The 18,286-nt window shown below is 41.6% G+C and overlaps 2 protein-coding genes across 2 annotated transcripts in view; one reads left to right on the top strand and one right to left on the bottom strand.

Moving 5' to 3' along the window:
- Window positions 1-3,381, bottom strand: part of LOC311244913 (Golgi apparatus membrane protein TVP23 homolog A-like) — a gene marked incomplete at both ends in the record, with an annotated part of 20,677 nt that extends 17,296 nt beyond the window's left edge. Inside the window, 2 exons of the mRNA XM_084334608.1 lie at window positions 1-60; window positions 3,299-3,381. The exon at window positions 1-60 is cut by the window's left edge and continues 85 nt beyond it. Of these exons, the coding sequence (XP_084190734.1) occupies window positions 1-60; window positions 3,299-3,381 (143 nt within the window). The remainder of the gene's footprint in view (window positions 61-3,298) is intronic.
- Window positions 3,382-5,155: 1,774 nt separating this feature from the next.
- Window positions 5,156-18,286, top strand: part of polg (polymerase (DNA directed), gamma) — a 78,045-nt gene continuing 64,914 nt past the window's right edge. Inside the window, exons 1-5 of the mRNA XM_084334490.1 lie at window positions 5,156-5,234; window positions 9,262-9,913; window positions 12,011-12,206; window positions 15,631-15,798; window positions 17,354-17,500. Of these exons, the coding sequence (XP_084190616.1) occupies window positions 9,300-9,913; window positions 12,011-12,206; window positions 15,631-15,798; window positions 17,354-17,500 (1,125 nt within the window). The 5' untranslated portion in view covers window positions 5,156-5,234; window positions 9,262-9,299. The remainder of the gene's footprint in view (window positions 5,235-9,261; window positions 9,914-12,010; window positions 12,207-15,630; window positions 15,799-17,353; window positions 17,501-18,286) is intronic.

The following is an 18,286-nucleotide window of genomic DNA, read 5'->3' as shown; positions in this document are numbered from 1 at the left end:
AGGTAGGTTATTATGGCAGCGACCCGGAAGAACAGATGGAAGAAGGAGGCCAGGGGGTGCCTGCAGTCACACACACACACACACACACACACACACACACAACATGGGTCACATGACACGCTGGGAGCATCACCTGACCGACACACACAACATGGGTCACATGACACACGCTGGGAGCATCACCTGACCGACACACACAACATGGGTCACATGACACACGCTGGGAGCATCACCTGACCGACACACACAACATGGGTCACATGACACGCTGGGAGCATCACCTGACACATAAATGAACATGATAGAATCAATCGACAGTGACTAATAAGTCTGATACATTCTCAGAGAAGAATGTTATTCAGTGATTTTCTGTAAGAACGGTGAGCCTGAATATGAGATATTCTTTCTAAAGAAACACTTAATTGTTGGCATCATATTGTATCATATCATATCCCGGTAGCACCGTTTTGCATACTGTTTTTTTTTTTTTTTTTTTACGTAAATATATTACGTATGGCTATAACATAATGTACATTATGTACCTTTTTTCCTGTGGTCGAGATTAGTACTTTGTTTATATTTTCTGATGCGACTGTGTTGTGTAGCTTGTAGAGATGTGGTCTGTAATGAAGGCAATTGACCACACGGTGGCCATTTTACTCTTATGTCATGCTCAGGTTGAGATTCCTTTCCGCCCTGTTTCCTGTACAGTAATATAGGGTCGGCTACTAGTGGCTAACACGCTAAAGCTTTAGAATGGATATTGTGAAACAGAATATAAATTAAGAACATATTGTCCGACAAAGAATAACTATAGCTCAGAACCATATTATGTTATTATGCTAAATCTATCCTAAAGTCAAACATCCTTCTATGCACAAATACATTGAGGCAGATTACAAAATGTTGGGTAGGCGGGGTGGGGTTGGGTAGGCGGGGTGGGGGGGGAGAAACTGTACAACTGTACAAGCAAAACTGTACATTGGAATATCGACAAAACCTTACTTGGTCCCAAGAAGAGGGTCTCGTGTATTATTGGGTTAGGACATTTACTGTACATTGGAGTTTAGAATTGCAGTCCCCCGTAGGTGCTCTTTGAGAGTGGTTTTGAAAGTGGGTAGTGATTCACATTCCTTTACAGCTTTGGGTAGGGCGTTCCACATTGTTGTGGCATAATTGCGAAACGTGTTTAGTCCCTTCTTTGAGCCGAATCTGGGTTTAACATGATTTGTGGAACCACTCTGGTGTTGTGGTCGTGGTATTCACTGACCTTTGGGAAGTATTTTGACATGTACATGGGTACCTTAGTGGTGTAGTGTATCTTGTAGACCAGGCCCATTGCAAGTTGCTGTACTCTGTCATCTACTCTAATCCATCCTAGGTTGTCAAAGTGGGCAGGGGTGAGGTGGGTTCTAGGAGTAAGGTCAAGCAGTAGTCTGACCAGTTTGTTTTGTGATGTTTGTAATTTTGTTCTTAGCGCCTTTGAGGTGCTTTGGTACCATGAGGTGCAAGCATAGTCGTAGTACCCTTGAATGAGTGCTCCTGCCAGAGTCTTCAGGGTATTCTTGTTTACCAGAGAGGAGATCCGGTACAAGAATCTAGTTCGTTGGTTGACTTTCTTTATTATTACATTGGATGCCATTTTGTCACAGGAAAGATTAGCCTCTAGGATGGAACCCAGGTAGGTAATTTCATCTTTCCTTGTGACAATATTGTCACCCACTGTAACTGAGAAGCCATCGGTCTTGCTGAGTTTGTTATTTGATCCGAAGAGATGTTATTTGATCCAAAGAGATATCTTGAGTGTTACACTCTGTTACACTCTGAGTGCATAGTAGTGTAGACATATTAGCATGTAGTAGTATAAGTATAGTAGCATAGCAGTAAGGTACATAATAGTAAAATACAGTAAGAAGGGTAGTGTTTTTTGTGTTCTTAGTCGACGGCAGAAGATTGGCCGGGTTTCAGCTGTCCTGACTCCTGACTGGTGGGAAGTTCGTTCCACCATTGGCCACAGATACAACGTACAACGCTGCTTCAGAGGCAAGATTTTGTTTATTATGTGATTTAGGAGAAATATAAAACAAAATGCATTTCACGTACTGTCCTTTAATATGATGAAATAAGAAGTGTACTCTTTACTAAAATGTCATCTATCTCTGCACATTTATTTTGGTGAAATGATTATGAAAGACTTGAGCTGTGTTTCAGGAAAGGTCTTTTCTTTCCTTCTTTCTTTCTTTCTTTTGGAAGAAAACAACTCTGTACATACATCTGATTAGCATTATTACCCAGTAGTAATATCTTATACCCAGTTTAATCACCTGTACATTGTATATTACTATTGTACTTTACTGTTACATTTGTACTCTGGTTGGATGCCAAACTTCATTGTATGTACTTGTGCTGCATGATGACAGTGGTGCAAACCATTGCATTTTTATGTTGTCTTCTTGTCACACAGCATATAAAACCATAATAAGATAACAAGAGGAGGGCAAAAGTAAGGATAACAAATCAATTAAAACACAAACAACTTGATTGACAAAGGTTGGAGATCAAGGTGTTAAACTCTGCAACAGAGGGGAGAATCTCAAGCTTTATGAACTGTTGGAGTTCATTCCATGAGCTATAGAGGGGCATCGTAGCACTCGGGCACCCTGGGTGCACGTGACATTTCAATATGTCCTGATGAATTGAAAACGGGGGACCCTGATGTAAACAAGACGAAAGCCTTCCTCTGGTCTGCATCCCCTTCTTAACAAGTGTGTGTATTGAGCCGTACTGTATTGTACCCATTCTGCAATCTGTTAATACAATTTTCAATCAATCAATCAATCAATCAACCAACCGCCAAAAGATTTATAAAGAAAACATGCAATGATGCGCTGATACATAATATTGCACTAACCCCAGCCTACAAGGATGGGCAGAATGAATGAATGAATGACAATTGTATTAACAGATTGCAGACCTGGGTAGTACGGCTCAATACACACAATTGTTAAGAAGGGGATGCAGACCAGAGAAAGACTTTCGTCTTGTTTACATCAGGGTCCCCCATTTTCAATTCATCATTACATTTATGACATACACATGAACATACATGACAATTATGACATAGGGACATACATGATGACATACACAGGTATATAGTACTGTTACATTTGTGACATGTGCGATATGCAAATATACAGTACTGTTACCAAATATACAGTACTGTTACCCAGAGATCCTAACAGAAAATATATACATATGATGAGGCTTTGAATCAGACACCAAACCCAGCCTACAGTACCTTATCACCGCGTCTCTGCGCGCCCTCTCCTCCTCCTCATCAGCACCGAAGTCGAGCTGCACGTCCTCCGTGTCGTCTGCCATCGCCTGCTGCGAGGAAAGGAAACAACAACAACAACAAGGGACAACAACACGGCAGAAGGATGAATCGATGGATATGATAATAATAATACGAATACGATCAAAAAAGGCTCAACGACAGCCAATAATTGAGTCTGTAGTACAATCAAGCACGTTATTATTATGGAACATTTCTCTACCCGTTTCATTCGTTGTTGCCTGGTGACATGTGAACGAAAACGGGGCGAAGATCATGGAGATGCGCTTCCCGTGACCGTCGCTTAGAATAAAGCAGGTGTCGCACTGATATAAGTCCTCCTCGTGTTTACACCCACCTCTACTGTACCCGCGATATTATAACAAGTTATTAGAAATCTCTGGTGGTGATGGACACAGACCAAGAAGACCCTATTATGAATTCATTCGACATGTAAACGAAAGCGGGGGATTTATTTAAATTAAAATGTTGATATAGAAGAAGTTTCTCGATTGTGAAGTTGACACATTTTTAGATACGATGAGATAAGATATTCCTTTATTGATGATTCCCTTGGGGGGAAATTCGGGCATCATAACAGCATGAGGAGGGGGGGGGTACAGGCATGGGCAGGTGTAATATTAGTAGAAAGACATAAATATTACAGGCAACATCATTAGATCTGAATATAAAAATCTGAAATATGATAGAAAAATAAACAATGTAAAATAAAGATCATACCGTCCATACATCGTCACGGCGGCTTGGAGCGTCAGTGATCCTGCAGGTTGCATCAAAAGGTTCGACCGCGGCAGGACTCGAACCTGCAATCTTCTGATCCGAAGTCAGACGCCTTATCCATTAGGCCACGCGGCCGCACAGCTACACCTCGCGACGGGACCGCTTTTCACTTTGTTTAGTTCATCGATCCGGTATCAGTGTATAATAATAACAACAGCTGGCAGACAATTATGATCGCATCACTTCGGTGAAAACAGAGAACTAATAATGCCTAGCTCGAATGCAACTCTTTCGCATGTCGTCGGTTTTGTTAAAAACACGTAGCGGTTCATCCTTACCGCTTGGGGGCGCTGACAGGAAGATAATATTTCGTTTATAATATTATTCCAATTGATTTTATTCCACCTATTTATTTTTTTACAGTTGTTGTACAGCCCCTGGCCTGTTTTCATTTTGTATATTATAATTATATTCTATTCTATTGTGCTTCTATTCTCATTTAGTTTATATTCAATTTTATTTTATTCCACCTTTTTATTTTATTATCATCTGTCCGTTATTGTCGACACCGAAAACGACCAAAAAGCAAATTCCTTGTATGTGAAAACTACTTGGCAATAAAGACCTTTCTGATTCTGATTCTGATTCTTATTCTGATTCTGAACTGAGGTTGTTTGCCTTAGCACCCCCTAAACAAATGAGGCACTTCCCCATTAAATATGTGCACATTTATGGATGCAATCAGGCAAAATGAAGTCAATAAATAAACAAACTAAATGTGTGTTATTGACGTTTTATTGTCACTAGAGTAGTTTCATAGAAGACATGTTTAGGAAGCAAAATATAACAACGTCTCAATATCGTCGGGGGAAAAAAGCAACAAGGCGATTTTGGGGACCGCGCTGTGTCGCCTTAACACAGCTGTAGTGCAGACCCGTGCTTCGTACAGTAGGTGGCGGTATGCGCCTTTATGCGGTCGCGACCCGCCATTAACCCTATAGACGAAGAAGACACGCGCTTCTATTTTGGAAGAACTCTGACCGGAAGTGTGTCATACAATTATTATTATTATTATTATTATTGCGGCACGTGGTTGAAACCTTCTGCCGCTGGAGAACTTGCCCGTGACTCGTTTCAGATGTCTCATGTAAGACGAATGGTAAGACATGTTTGGTTACGGTAGTGCGTGTAGATGTGCTCTTCTGTACCAGTTACTTTACGTGTTGTTTTGATTGATTGATTGAAAAGTTTATCAACAGATTGCAGAATGGGTACAGTACAGTACAGCTCAATACACACAATTGTTAAGGGGATGCAGACCGAGGAAGACTTTCGTCTTGTTTACATCAGTGTCCCCCATTTTCAATTCATCATATTCCTAGCTATACTGTAGTATTATGTGCACGTTGTCAAGTCAAGTCAAGTGTTCCTTTATTAATAATCCCCTTGTTGGGGAAATTCAAGTGTGATAGCAGCATGGGGGGTACTGTGTACAGGTAGGATAGGTAGTAATAATAATAATAGAACTAAGTGCAAAGTGCAAGTAGTAATGATAATAGTGATAACAGTAGTTTTGTGTTTTTACACATTGTATATTTTTGTGTAGTGTTTGGTCTTTATTTTTACTTTATTTTACTATATGAAGCACAATCTCAGGAGGCCCATACAGAAGCATTTCACTGTAATGCACATGTACCTTATATGTGACAAATAAAACGGAACTTGAACAGTAGTGAGTGGCAGGATTCAATAATTAAGTAATAGTGATCAATCAATCAATCAAATTTATTTATATAGCACATTTAGTCATGACACTTGTCAACCAAAGTGCTTCACATGGCTAAGAACAAAGAAAAGTATAGAATAAACAGGAAAAAAAACAACGGATAGACAAGGAAACAAAAGACACATCAACAAGCAAGGCAAGAGTGATGATGGTATACGTGGTCCAAACCGTAGTAACACACTAGTGCACCAGAGTCCACGCAGTGTTTATTATTAAGAGTCATTAACCGTTCTCTCAAGTTCACCAGCCGTTAGCTCTCCAGCGATTGGCAGCAGACTGTGCCCATTGTGGAGCCTGGTGGCTACTGGCATGAAGGACTGGCAGAGGTGGTGTGTGTCGTGGGGGGGATGTGTCTATGGCTGAACAGTAAGAAGCATTTTGTATGAAAGTATTCTGTACTTCTGTATGACAACTATTAAAGAAACTTGAAACTTGAAACTTGAAACTTCCTCAGACCGGCTAGCTCCTCATAGAGGGGGTGGGAGGGTTTTTTATGGTACAGCTGAGCATCCAGCTTTTTTCTCGTCCTCCTCTCGACCGCCACCTCTAGTTTGACCAGCTTGAGTCTTGACTCACTACAGAGCTAGTCTTCCTCACCAGCTTGTTCAGTTTGTCTCAGTCACTACAGAGCTAGCCTTCCTCACCAGCTTGTTCAGTTTGTCTCAGTCACTACAGAGCTAGTCTTCCTCACCAGCTTGTTCAGTTTGACTACAGAGCTAGTCTTCCTCACCAGCTTGTTCAGTTTGACTACAGAGCTAGCCTTCCTCACCAGCTTGTTCAGTTTGACTCACTACAGAGCTAGTCTTCCTCACCAGCTTGTTCAGTTTGACTACAGAGCTAGTCTTCCTCACCAGCTTGTTCAGTTTGACTACAGAGCTAGTCTTCCTCACTTGTTCAGTTTGACTACAGAGCTAGTCTTCATCACCAGCTTGTTCAGTTTAACTACAGAGCTAGTCTTCCTCACCAGCTTGTTCAGATTGACTACAGAGCTAGCCTTCCTCACCAGCTTGTTCAGTTTGACTACAGAGCTAGTCTTCCTCACCAGCTTGTTCAGTTTGACTACAGAGCTAGTCTTCCTCACTTGTTCAGTTTGACTACAGAGCTAGTCTTCCTCATCAGCTTGTTCAGTTTGACTACAGAGCTAGCCTTCCTCACCAGCTTGTTCAGTTTGACTACAGAGCTAGTCTTCCTCACCAGCTTGTTCAGTTTGACTACAGAGCTAGCCTTCCTCACCAGCTTGTTCAGTTTGACTCTCACTACAGAGCTAGCCTTCCTCACCAGCTTGTTCAGTTTGACTCACTACAGAGCTCACTACCAATACTGTTAGATGGTGATTGATCATAGGTAGCTTCCTGGTGTAGTGCTATTGTTTCCTGGTTGTTTAAAGGTGCTGTAGGTGATAATCTTTGTTAAGATAACGTGTTAAATATCTCTACATTCCCACAGACATCACTGATGTTAGAGTGTCTGGTCAGTAACATGGGTCTCCCAGTCCCTCCTGCTCTGCAGTAAACAGCCATTACTGATAATAGTGTCTGGTCAGTAACATGGGTCTCCCAGTCCCTCCACTCTGCAGTAAACAGCCATCACTGATATAGAGTGTCTGGTCAGTAACATGGGTCTCCCAGTCCCTCTGCTCTGCAGTAAACAGCCATCACTGATATAGAGTGTCTGGTCAGTAACATGGGTCTCCCAGTCCCTCCACTCTGCAGTAAACAGCCATCACTGATATAGAGTGTCTGGTCAGTAACATGGGTCTCCCAGTCCCTCCACTCTGCAGTAAACAGTCATCACTGATATAGAGTGTCTGGTCAGTAACATGGGTCTCCCAGTCCCTCCACTCTGCAGTAAACAGCCATCACTGATATAGAGTGTCTGGTCAGTAACATGGGTCTCCCAGTCCCTCCACTCTGCAGTAAACAGTCATCACTGATATAGAGTGTCTGGTCAGTAACATGGGTCTCTCAGTCCCTCCTGCTCTGCAATAAACAGCCATCACTGATATAGAGTGTCTGGTCAGTAACATGGGTCTCCCAGTCCCTCCACTCTGCAGTAAACAAACAGACATCATTGATATAGAGTGTCTGGTCAGTAACATGGGTCTCTCAGTCCCTCCACTCTGCAGTAAACGGCCATCACTGATACAGAGTGTCTGGTCAGTAACATGGGTCTCCCAGTCCCTCTGCTCTGCAGTAAACAGCCATCACTGATAAAAGCAAATGACTCATTCTTAAATGTATATCAGCATTGTTCCACAAGTTAACCCCAACAATAGAAATACACCTCCTTTTAATCCCTTTCTTAGCCTTTTGAACTGTAAATGTACAAACATCTCTCAAATCGTATTTTCTTTCATGCATTGAAAAAAGACTTTGCACCCCGTCCGGGAGTAACTTTGCTTTAGCTCTGTACATTATTTGCATTATTTTATAATAACCCCACATCATTACATTTCATAACATGAAATTAATTCAAGATTCAAGAGGTTTATTTGTCACATACATACCAGGGCGTACAGTGAAATGCGGGTGGTCGTGCCCGCTTCGATTGTGCAATAATACTAATAATAAAATAGACATAAAAAAAACGGACAATAAAAAGACATAAGATGGGGCATGATAAAATAGACATGCTAAATTCCTGAGACGGCACTGGGTCCTATGCACACTACTATACAATATACAGTTTTAACTCTTATGTCATTATGCTAGGCATAATAAAAAATATTGTTGGTTTCCTGTTGGTTGTCAGTTTGGCCATGGGGTAGGTAGGGAATTTATTTTATTTAATTTTTTTATTTTATTCTTTCCCACGGCGACTATGGATAGGGAATTTCTTTATTTAATTAAAATGTTCACAACAACATGGATGCATGTACTCTGCCAGCATGTTTAATATCCATAATACTAAATGTTTGACTAAGATTTCTATGAAACTTTATTCTTAAAAAAAAAAAAAAAAAAAAAAAAATCATTTTTTTCTTTTTTTTTAATATTTTTTTTAAAAAACTCATAAAATATATTGGGTCGCACCTAAATCGGCAGGGTCGGTCGGCAACCGGAAACCAACTATTTTTGTTAGGCCTTACTATATCTAAACTATACTATACAAGAAGAACCACATCGGCTCTACCTTTATTAAAGTGACTTTTATTTTTAACGTAGAGGTATTGTTTTAACACGTAGACCACTTATTTTCACAACCAAAAGAAAAACCCCCACGTACAGCTCCTTTAACCCTTTCACTGCCACGTACAGCTCCTTTAACCCTTTCACTGCCACGTACAGCTCATTTAACCCTTTCACTGCCACGTACAGCTCCTTTAACCCTTTCACTGCCACGTACAGCTCCTTTAACATAGATCTATGTTGAGCTCGATCATCTGTTTCTGTTCCTCCAGCTGTCGCGTGTTCAGTGAGCAGCCGTCCTCACCAGGCGATGATGCTGCGTCTGCTGCTGCGCCTTCCTCTGCGGAGGCCTCTCACCGGCGCCCCCCCCCCTCGGCCATGTCTGTGCCCGCGCTGCCCCTGCTCCACGCGGCCCCCGCCCCCCCGAGGCTCCTCCTCCTCGCAGCAGCCGCCGGCGGCGGAGGAGACCCGCATGAATCCCCTCAACGTCCAGATGCTGTCCCGGAACCTGCAGGAGCAGATCTTCCGCGGGCGGCAGCCGGAGTACGGGGCGGAGCAGGTGGCGCGGAGCGTGCGCCACCTGCAGAGGCACCGGCTGTGGGGCAAGGAGACCCAGCTGCTGCCCGACGTGCTGCTGGAGCTGCCCCGGATGTACGGCGACGACGTGGACGCCCACTTCCGCCTGCTGGCCCAGAAGCAGAGCCTGCCCTACCTGGAGGGGGCCAGCCGGCTGCTGGGGGCCTCGCCGCTGCCCGCCATGCCCCGGGAGTGGACCCGGGAGACGGGGTGGACGCGCTACGGGGCGGACGGGGAGGGCCGGCGGGTGGCCTTCCCGGAGGAGGAGGCTCTGGTGTTTGACGTGGAGGTGTGCATGACGGAGGGGTGCTGCCCCACGCTGGCTGTGGCCCTGTCCCCCACTGCCTGGTGAGCTAGGGATGATGGGGGCCGAATCCGGTACTTTTTAAGGGTATATCGACTAGGGGAGGGCCGATGTTACCGGCCTACCGATATTGGCATTAAAATGTAATATCGGAAATGATCGGTATCGGTTTTAAAAAAATATATATATACATTTTTTTTAACCTTTTATTTACCCAGGCAAGCAAGTAAGAACAAATTCTTATTTTATTTATTGTCAAAAGTATGCATAATGTTGTGTTAATTCCACGAAAAGAGATATGTAATGTTAATTACCTGAAATTATTACGTTTTTTTTTGGGGGGGGAAACCCAGCATATATCGGTATCGGTTGATATCGGTATCGGAAATTAAGAGTTGGACAATATCGGTATATCGGATATCGGTAAAAAAGCCAATATCGAACATCCCTAGTATCCGCCGGTGAGATCCGCCGGTGTCGCATTTAGGTAAAAAAATTTAAACGTTTTTTTTTTTCTTTCTTTTTTTTGGTCCGATGACGTCAACGTTTCGTTTACCGCGAAACGAAACCTATGAAGTGTGCCGCACGTTCACGCCAACGTTCACGCGCACGATACACGCTCACCTAGGATTTGACTTGATTCAACAACAACAAAGCAGTCGGGGCGATGGCAAGCAGAACACGGTCGCAAGTGTGGTTACACTTTACAGAGCTAGATGCAGACAACGCTCGCTGCAATATTATATATATATATATATATATATATATATATATATATATACGGTATTAACAAATTGTTCTAAATAAATATGATAATAAATAATTTTAAGTTTGGACACATTTTATACAACTGAGGTAGGTAGATAAAAACATTTTTTATCTACCTACTCGTTTATCGTGAGTATTTCTACTTTTACTTAAGTAAAGGAACCACCACTGAGTGTGTATGTGGCCAGAAAGGACAATAGAAGACACACAAGGTCCTCAGCCAAAGGGGACTAGTCGACTAATCTAACGATTATTTTTGTCATTCGATTAGTCGACTAATCTAACGATTATTTTTGTCACACCCTCAATCTCTGCTTCCTGTGGGCATGGCTCCTTCTCCAATGCATGTTTTACCTCACGTGCTCAAGTCTGCACACCTGTGAATGTCACCCTGTTGTCCAGTCCCTCTGCCTTAACCGTTAACTTAACATAACACGATGATCCCATAGCAAATTAAAATAATGACTCATGAATGACTCATGAATTTGGATCTTAAGCAACTTTAAATCAAAATGTATTTGAACAATACAACAATCACTCGTAACAAGATAAATAAATTAAATAATACAAATTAAAGTGGAAGTCTTTAAATAACAAAACAAAATATATAGCAGACTTCTTAGCTTAACATCCCAGGGAACTAATGGGATAACTGGGGATGTTGTTTGCTCCTGACAAGAGTCTCAAAGTCTGGGGTGATGGTAGACAAAGCAACTCCGAGGTCATGCTCAATGTCCAATCTGTTCCTCTGCTCTGTCTTCAGCTGGACCAGAGCTGAGAAGCCCCTTTCACAAAGATAGATAGTGCAAAAAAAAAAAAAAAAAAATATTATATAAAAATAACGACTATTATTATATAATGACTAATCGACGCAAAAATTCTGCGTCGACGAGTTTTTATGATCGACGTCGTCGATTATGTCGACTAATCGTTGCAACCCTAATGCCTACACAACACATATCACATACCTGTAACACGCTTGAACAATACAAAAAAAAACTTAAAATCTGTCTCAAAGAACACCAGAGCTGCACCCACAGCTAAATCCACTAAATTGTGTGTGCAATTCAGCTTTATTCTGTTTTACCGGGGTATGTGTATTTTTGTTAAAATGTGTATATTGTGATGATGAATTGTATTTTATGTAGGCCTATTTGATGTATGTTATGTGTGATGATAATAACCTTTTTTACCACTTTAGGTTGATGCCTTTTTTAACATCTTGGCCGCCAGGGACTACAGATGCAATCTTAGCCTTTTGGCTAATTGTGGCGTATTAAAATGTTTAATGTTGCTTTAATATGAACTGTCCCTTTTGCAAATAAACGTAAACTTACCTCTCCCACCACCACCACCACCCCCGTCTCTGCCAGGTACTCGTGGTGCAGCGGGCGCCTGATCGAGGAGAGGTACTCCTGGTCCGCCCAGCTGACGCTGACGGACTTCATCCCGCTGGAGACGCACAGCAACACGGCGCGGCCCCCTGGTGGCGAGTGGAGGGAGCGCCTGGTGGTGGGCCACAACGTCAGCTTCGACCGCTCCTACATCAAGGAGCAGTACCTGCTGAAGGTTAACCCTAACCCTAACCCTACCTGCTGAAGGTTAACCCTAACCCTAACCCTACCTGCTGAAGGTTAACCCTAACCCTACCTGCTGAAGGTTAACCCTAACCCTAACCCTACCTGCTGAAGGTTAACCCTAACCCTAACCCTACCTGCTGAAGGTTAACCCTAACCCTACCTACTGAAGGTTAACCCTAACCCTACCTGCTGAAGGTTAACCCTAACCCTAACCCTACCTGCTGAAGGTTAACCCTAACCCTACCTGCTGAAGGTTAACCCTAACCCTACCTGCTGAAGGTTAACCCTAACCCTAACCCTACCTGCTGAAGGTTAACCCTAACCCTACCTGCTGAAGGTTAACCCTAACCCTAACCCTACCTGCTGAAGGTTAACCCTAACCCTAACCCTACCTGCTGAAGGTTAACCCTAACCCTAACCCTACCTGCTGAAGGTTAACCCTAACCCTACCTGCTGAAGGTTAACCCTAACCCTAACCCTACCTGCTGAAGGTTAACCCTAACCCTACCTGCTGAAGGTTAACCCTAACCCTAACCCTACCTGCTGAAGGTTAACCCTAACCCTACCTGCTGAAGGTTAACCCTAACCCTACCTGCTGAAGGTTAACCCTAACCCTAACCCTACCTGCTGAAGGTTAACCCTAACCCTACCTGCTGAAGGTTAACCCTAACCCTAACCCTACCTGCTGAAGGTTAACCCTAACCCTAACCCTACCTGCTGAAGGTTAACCCTAACCCTACCTGCTGAAGGTTAACCCTAACCCTAACCCTACCTGCTCAAGGTTAACCCTAACCCTACCTGCTGAAGGTTAACCCTAACCCTACCTGCTGAAGGTTAACCCTAACCCTACCTGCTGAAGGTTAACCCTAACCCTACCTGCTGAAGGTCTGGGACATCGTCGATTTAATGCTTTTCTCCCATCTTTCATTCTACTATTTAACCCTTTCACTACCACACTACAGACGGTTAACCATGTTACTGACCAAACACTCTATATAGTAGTAGTAGTTTATTCTTTCAGTCATCATCACACACAGTACAATATACATCATCATTTATCAATATTTGATTATTTACAGTGACTGAAAAGGTACAGACTGAAGCATAGTGCTTATATGTGCCTGTCCTATATTCTTACCAAAAAATACAAACATTTAGACTCAAACAGTATTCTAAAGAAAAGAAAAAAGCAAGCAAAACAGTATTATTCACCCTTGTAGTTTTTCAAAATTTAGCTTTACAAACAAATACTAAAATGTAGATTCCAAAACGGTATTCTAAAAGAAAACAAAACAGTGTTATTCACCATTATAGTTTTCAAAAATAGCTTTACAAACTTTTTTCTTAAAAACCAAAATCCAATTACTCATTCTTAACTGTATATCCGCATTGTTCCACAAGTTAACCCCAATAATAGAAATACACCTCTTTCTTAGCTTTTTTAACAGTAAATTTACAAATATCTCTCAAATCATATTTTCTTTCATGTGTTGAAAAAAACCTTTGCACCCCGTCTGGGAGTAACTTTGCTTTAGCTCTGTACATTATTTGCATAGTTTTATAGTAAACCAAATCATTAAATTTCATAATATGAGACTTTATAAACAATGGATTTGTGTGTTCATAGTAACCAGCCTTGAAAAGGTTCCGAATGGCCTGCTTTTGCAGTACGACTATTGGATTTACTGTATTTTTAAATGTCGACCCCCCCATACTTCCACACAGTAAGAAATGTAAGGAAGTATAAGTGAGCAGTAAATTATGTGCAAGGCTTTGTAGTTTAATATATCCTTACATTTATACAATATTGCTACTGATATTTTCCCTTGAATATAGTTAACATGTTGTTTCCATGTTAATTTCTGGTCAATAACTACCCCTAGAAATGTTATCTTAGAAACTCGTTCTATTTTTACATCACATATTTTTAACTCTATCTCTCCCTCTATTTCTTTTCGATTACCAAAAACTAGGGATGCTCGATATTGGCTTTTTTACCGATACCGATATTCCGATATTGTCCAACTCTTAATTTCCGATACCGATATCAACCGATATCAACCGATACCGATATATGCAGGGTTTCCCCGTCCAAAAAACTGAATAATTTCAGGTAACTAATAATTTCACTGAATATATATATAACAAATATTGTTATTGTTTTTTTTTGTTTTTAAACCGATACCGATATTTTCCGATATCACATTTTACTGCCGATATCGGCCGATAATATCGGTCGGCCGATAATATCGGACATCCCTACCAAAAACCATACATTTAGTTTTCTTAATATTGAGAGACAATTTATTAACATCAAACCAAGTTTTGAGAGTTTCAAGCTCTCTTTCAATATCGGGCAAAAGTTCCTTTAAATTACTTCCTGAGCAATATAAATTTGTATCATCTGCAAAAATAACAAACTTTAACAGTTCAGCAACATTGCACATATCATTAATATAAAGTATAAATAGTTTTGGACCTATCACAGATCCCTGAGGTACTCCATATATCAGTGATGACTGTCGGATTGTAGAGCTACTTAACACTTATTTTAACAAATAAAATACCACTTACAGCACCTTTTTAATAGTTTCTACGGAGGTCTTCTCGTGCCATGGTGGTGAAATAAAAGGCTCACTCCTGCTCGTAAGGGTATATTATTCCTGAGACTGTACTGAACTGAACTGAACTGACCCAAAGGCAGCCCGACCCACAGCCGTAAAAGAATGTGAATCCCTACCCTCCTTCAAAGCCGCTCTAAAAGAGCACCTACGGGAGGCCGCAATTAGAAACTGGCCCCGGTAAATGTCCAACCACCCCAATGTACAGTTTCCTCCCCCTCAAATGTATATATTCTCTTTTAGAAACTCTGTCTGTAAATAAACAGTACTGTATACTAGGGTTGTCCGATATTATCGGCCTACCGATATTATCGGCCGATATTGGCATAAAAATGTGATTTTTTCTTCTTTTTTTTTACACTTATTTAACCTTTATTTACCCAGGCAAGCAAGTAAGAACAAATTATTATTTTATTTATTGTCAAAGTATGCATAATGTTGTCTTAATTACACGACAAGAGATATGTAATGTTAATTACCTGAAATAATTCAGTTTTTTTGGGGGGGTAACCCTGCATATATCGGTATAGGAAATTAAGAGTTGGACACTATCGGTATATCGGTATCGGTAAAAAGCCAATATCGAGCATCCCTGCTGTATACATATATGTCATAAATGCTATGAATTGAAAATGGGGGACCCTGATGTAAACAAGACGAAAGTCTTTCTCTGGTCTGCATCCCCTTAACAATTGTGTGTATTGAGCCGTACTGTATTGTACCCATTCTGCAATCTGTTAAATACAAATTTCAATCAATCAACTGACGGACGTGTGTCTCCTTCACTGAAAGGGTTCGAAGATGCGCTTCCTGGACACCATGAGTCTCCACATGGCCATCTCTGGCCTGACGGGCTTCCAGCGCACGCTGTGGATGGCCAACAAGCTGGGCAAGAGGCGGGGCCTGCAGGAGGTCAAAGAGCACATGAAGAAGATGGGGCAGCGGAGGGACGGCCCGGTGGTGGGTGACCTTTAACCTTTAAAAAAATTCGAACCCTAACTAACCTTACTGTCATGCATTTGTCCTAATAAACTAACCTACACTGTGGCACTCAACACTCTGATGAACATTGTTACTCAGCTGATAGAGTTGTGCCCTTCCTTCCTGATGACTTGTCGTACAGAACTTGTAAGTCGCTTTGGATACAAGCGTTTCAGCTGAATGACTAAATGTAAATGTAATGTAACCTGCCTGTCCTGATTTGTACACCATCAGTTGGAATGTTAACTGCTCGCTTTCTGATGGAAAGGTTATATTAGACTAGATTAGATTAGACTAGACTAGATTCGATTAGTGGATAGATATGGTAAGAATTTATATATATATATATATACACTGTGTATATACAGCATTATTGTACATGCTATCGTGCAGAGTTGTATGCGCTATAAGTAGGTATATAGAAGGATTATATGCAGGTATATTCAGACGGATATGGATATATATTAGAGCTGGGCCGTTAACGGCGTTAACGTGGTGCGTTAACGCTATACTAGTATCGTGCGATAATATAATTAACGCATTAATCTAAATTTTTTTTTTTTTTTGCATTTTTTTTTTTTACCTTTATTTACCCAGGGTAGGTTCGCTGAGCACAGATGCTCTTTTTCAGGAACGCCCTGCTTCACATTCACACAGTTCCATTCACACCTGGGAGCTGCCCAGTACAACCACAGTTGACACCATTGGCCACTGAGCAACTCCACTGGAGCAGTTGATTAAAGCCATGTCACATAGTTCAAGTTTGAAATGATTCTTTCTGTTTTGCTCCTGAGAGTGCTAGATACTGTACTGTACTGGTAATATTATTTATTTGTGTTAACTTCTGAATAAAACAACTTATTAAACACAAGTACATCTTATTGAACATTATTTTGATATTTCATTACCAATTATCATAGCAAAACAGCTTTTTCAAACAGTCTGTAATGCATTTTGGAAACGGGAGATGGGCTCATGGTGTAATGGGCCACCTGGCCTGAGAAACATAAGGAGGAAAGAAAAAGTAAGGACTTACTTCTGGTCATTATTTGGGTAGAACACACATATTTTGAATGCCTTCGGCAGTTTTTTTTTTTTTTTTTGAGCCATTTTAATCTAGATTAATCTAGATTAAATCCAGGATTGCAGATAGATTAATCTAGATTAAAAAAATGAATCTATGCCCACCTCTAATATATATATATATATCATATGTACAAGCCCTTTAGTTTAGGGATTGCATTTGTTAGTCACAATCACAATAACTCCAATGGACCAATAGAAACACGCGGTTCTTGTTGTGACATGTGACGTGTGTGTGTGTGTGTACAGATCGGCTCCTGGGATTGGGTGAACATCATGTGACGTGTGTGTGTGTGTGTGTGTGTGTGTGTACAGATGGGCTCCTGGGATTGGGTGAACATCATGTGACGTGTGTGTGTGTGTGTGTGTGTGTGTGTGTGTGTACAGATCGGCTCCTGGGATTGGGTGAACATCATGTGACGTGTGTGTGTGTGTGTGTGTGTGTGTACAGATCGGCTCCTGGGATTGGGTGAACGTCGGCAGCATCAACAACCTGGCGGACGTCCATGCGCTGTACGTGGGCGGGGCGCCGCTGAAGAAGGAGGCCAGGGAGACCTTCGTGAAGGGGAGCATGGCCGACGTCAGGAGCAACTTTCAGGTGAGACAACTGTGACAAATCATCGTAGGTCCAGAGGTACCGCACGGGGGCCGCACTCCGCTGGGGGTCAGAAGGTTAACCCTTTACCATCACACTACAGACGGTTAACCGTCTGTAGTGTGATGGTAAAGGGTTAACCTTCTGTAGTGTGGCAGTGAAAGGGTTAACCATAGGCGGAGTTTGAACTTGATGCCAGGGGGTGCGACTGCCTGGCGCGCGCAATTTTTTTGACCTTTATTTTATTATTTTAGCGTTTTTACAATGCCCTAACCCATAATTTTTTCTTTTATTTAGGTAGTACAGCAGCACACACGCACACTCACACACACAGCACTAAGGGGGATCATTTTTAACTGACTTGAAAAATGGAGGCTCTAATTATTATTAATCATAGAGACTCTCGAGCAATAATAATTATTACAGCCTCCATTTTTCGTGGACGAAAAATATACCAGACTATAGATATAAATTTTCCCGAAATAACGCTACCTGCCTCGACAAAATCCGTGCATTGGTTATCCAGATACATTAATTATCATCTCAGAATAAGTGGCTTTGTACAAGCGTTACTATCGCGCGGGGCATTCTGCTGCTGCTGCGAATGGTGGTGCTTGGCCGCGCGTTAACCCTTTCACTGCCACACTACAGAAGGTTCGCCTTATAATGTGACATGATTACTACTATAAAATGAATGTATTGTAAAACAAAACATAATATAATTCAGATTTGTTTCTCACAATTATTATAATTTTATTAAAATAAAAATAATGATTTTTTTTTTTTTTT

Source organism: Notolepis coatsorum (assembly GCF_963971535.1).
Source record: "Notolepis coatsorum genome assembly, chromosome: 18".
Classification (NCBI taxonomy): Eukaryota; Metazoa; Chordata; class Actinopteri; order Aulopiformes; family Paralepididae; genus Notolepis; species Notolepis coatsorum.
The sequence above is the reverse complement of the archived record's forward strand: the minus strand, read 5'-3'. Positions and strand labels throughout refer to the sequence as shown.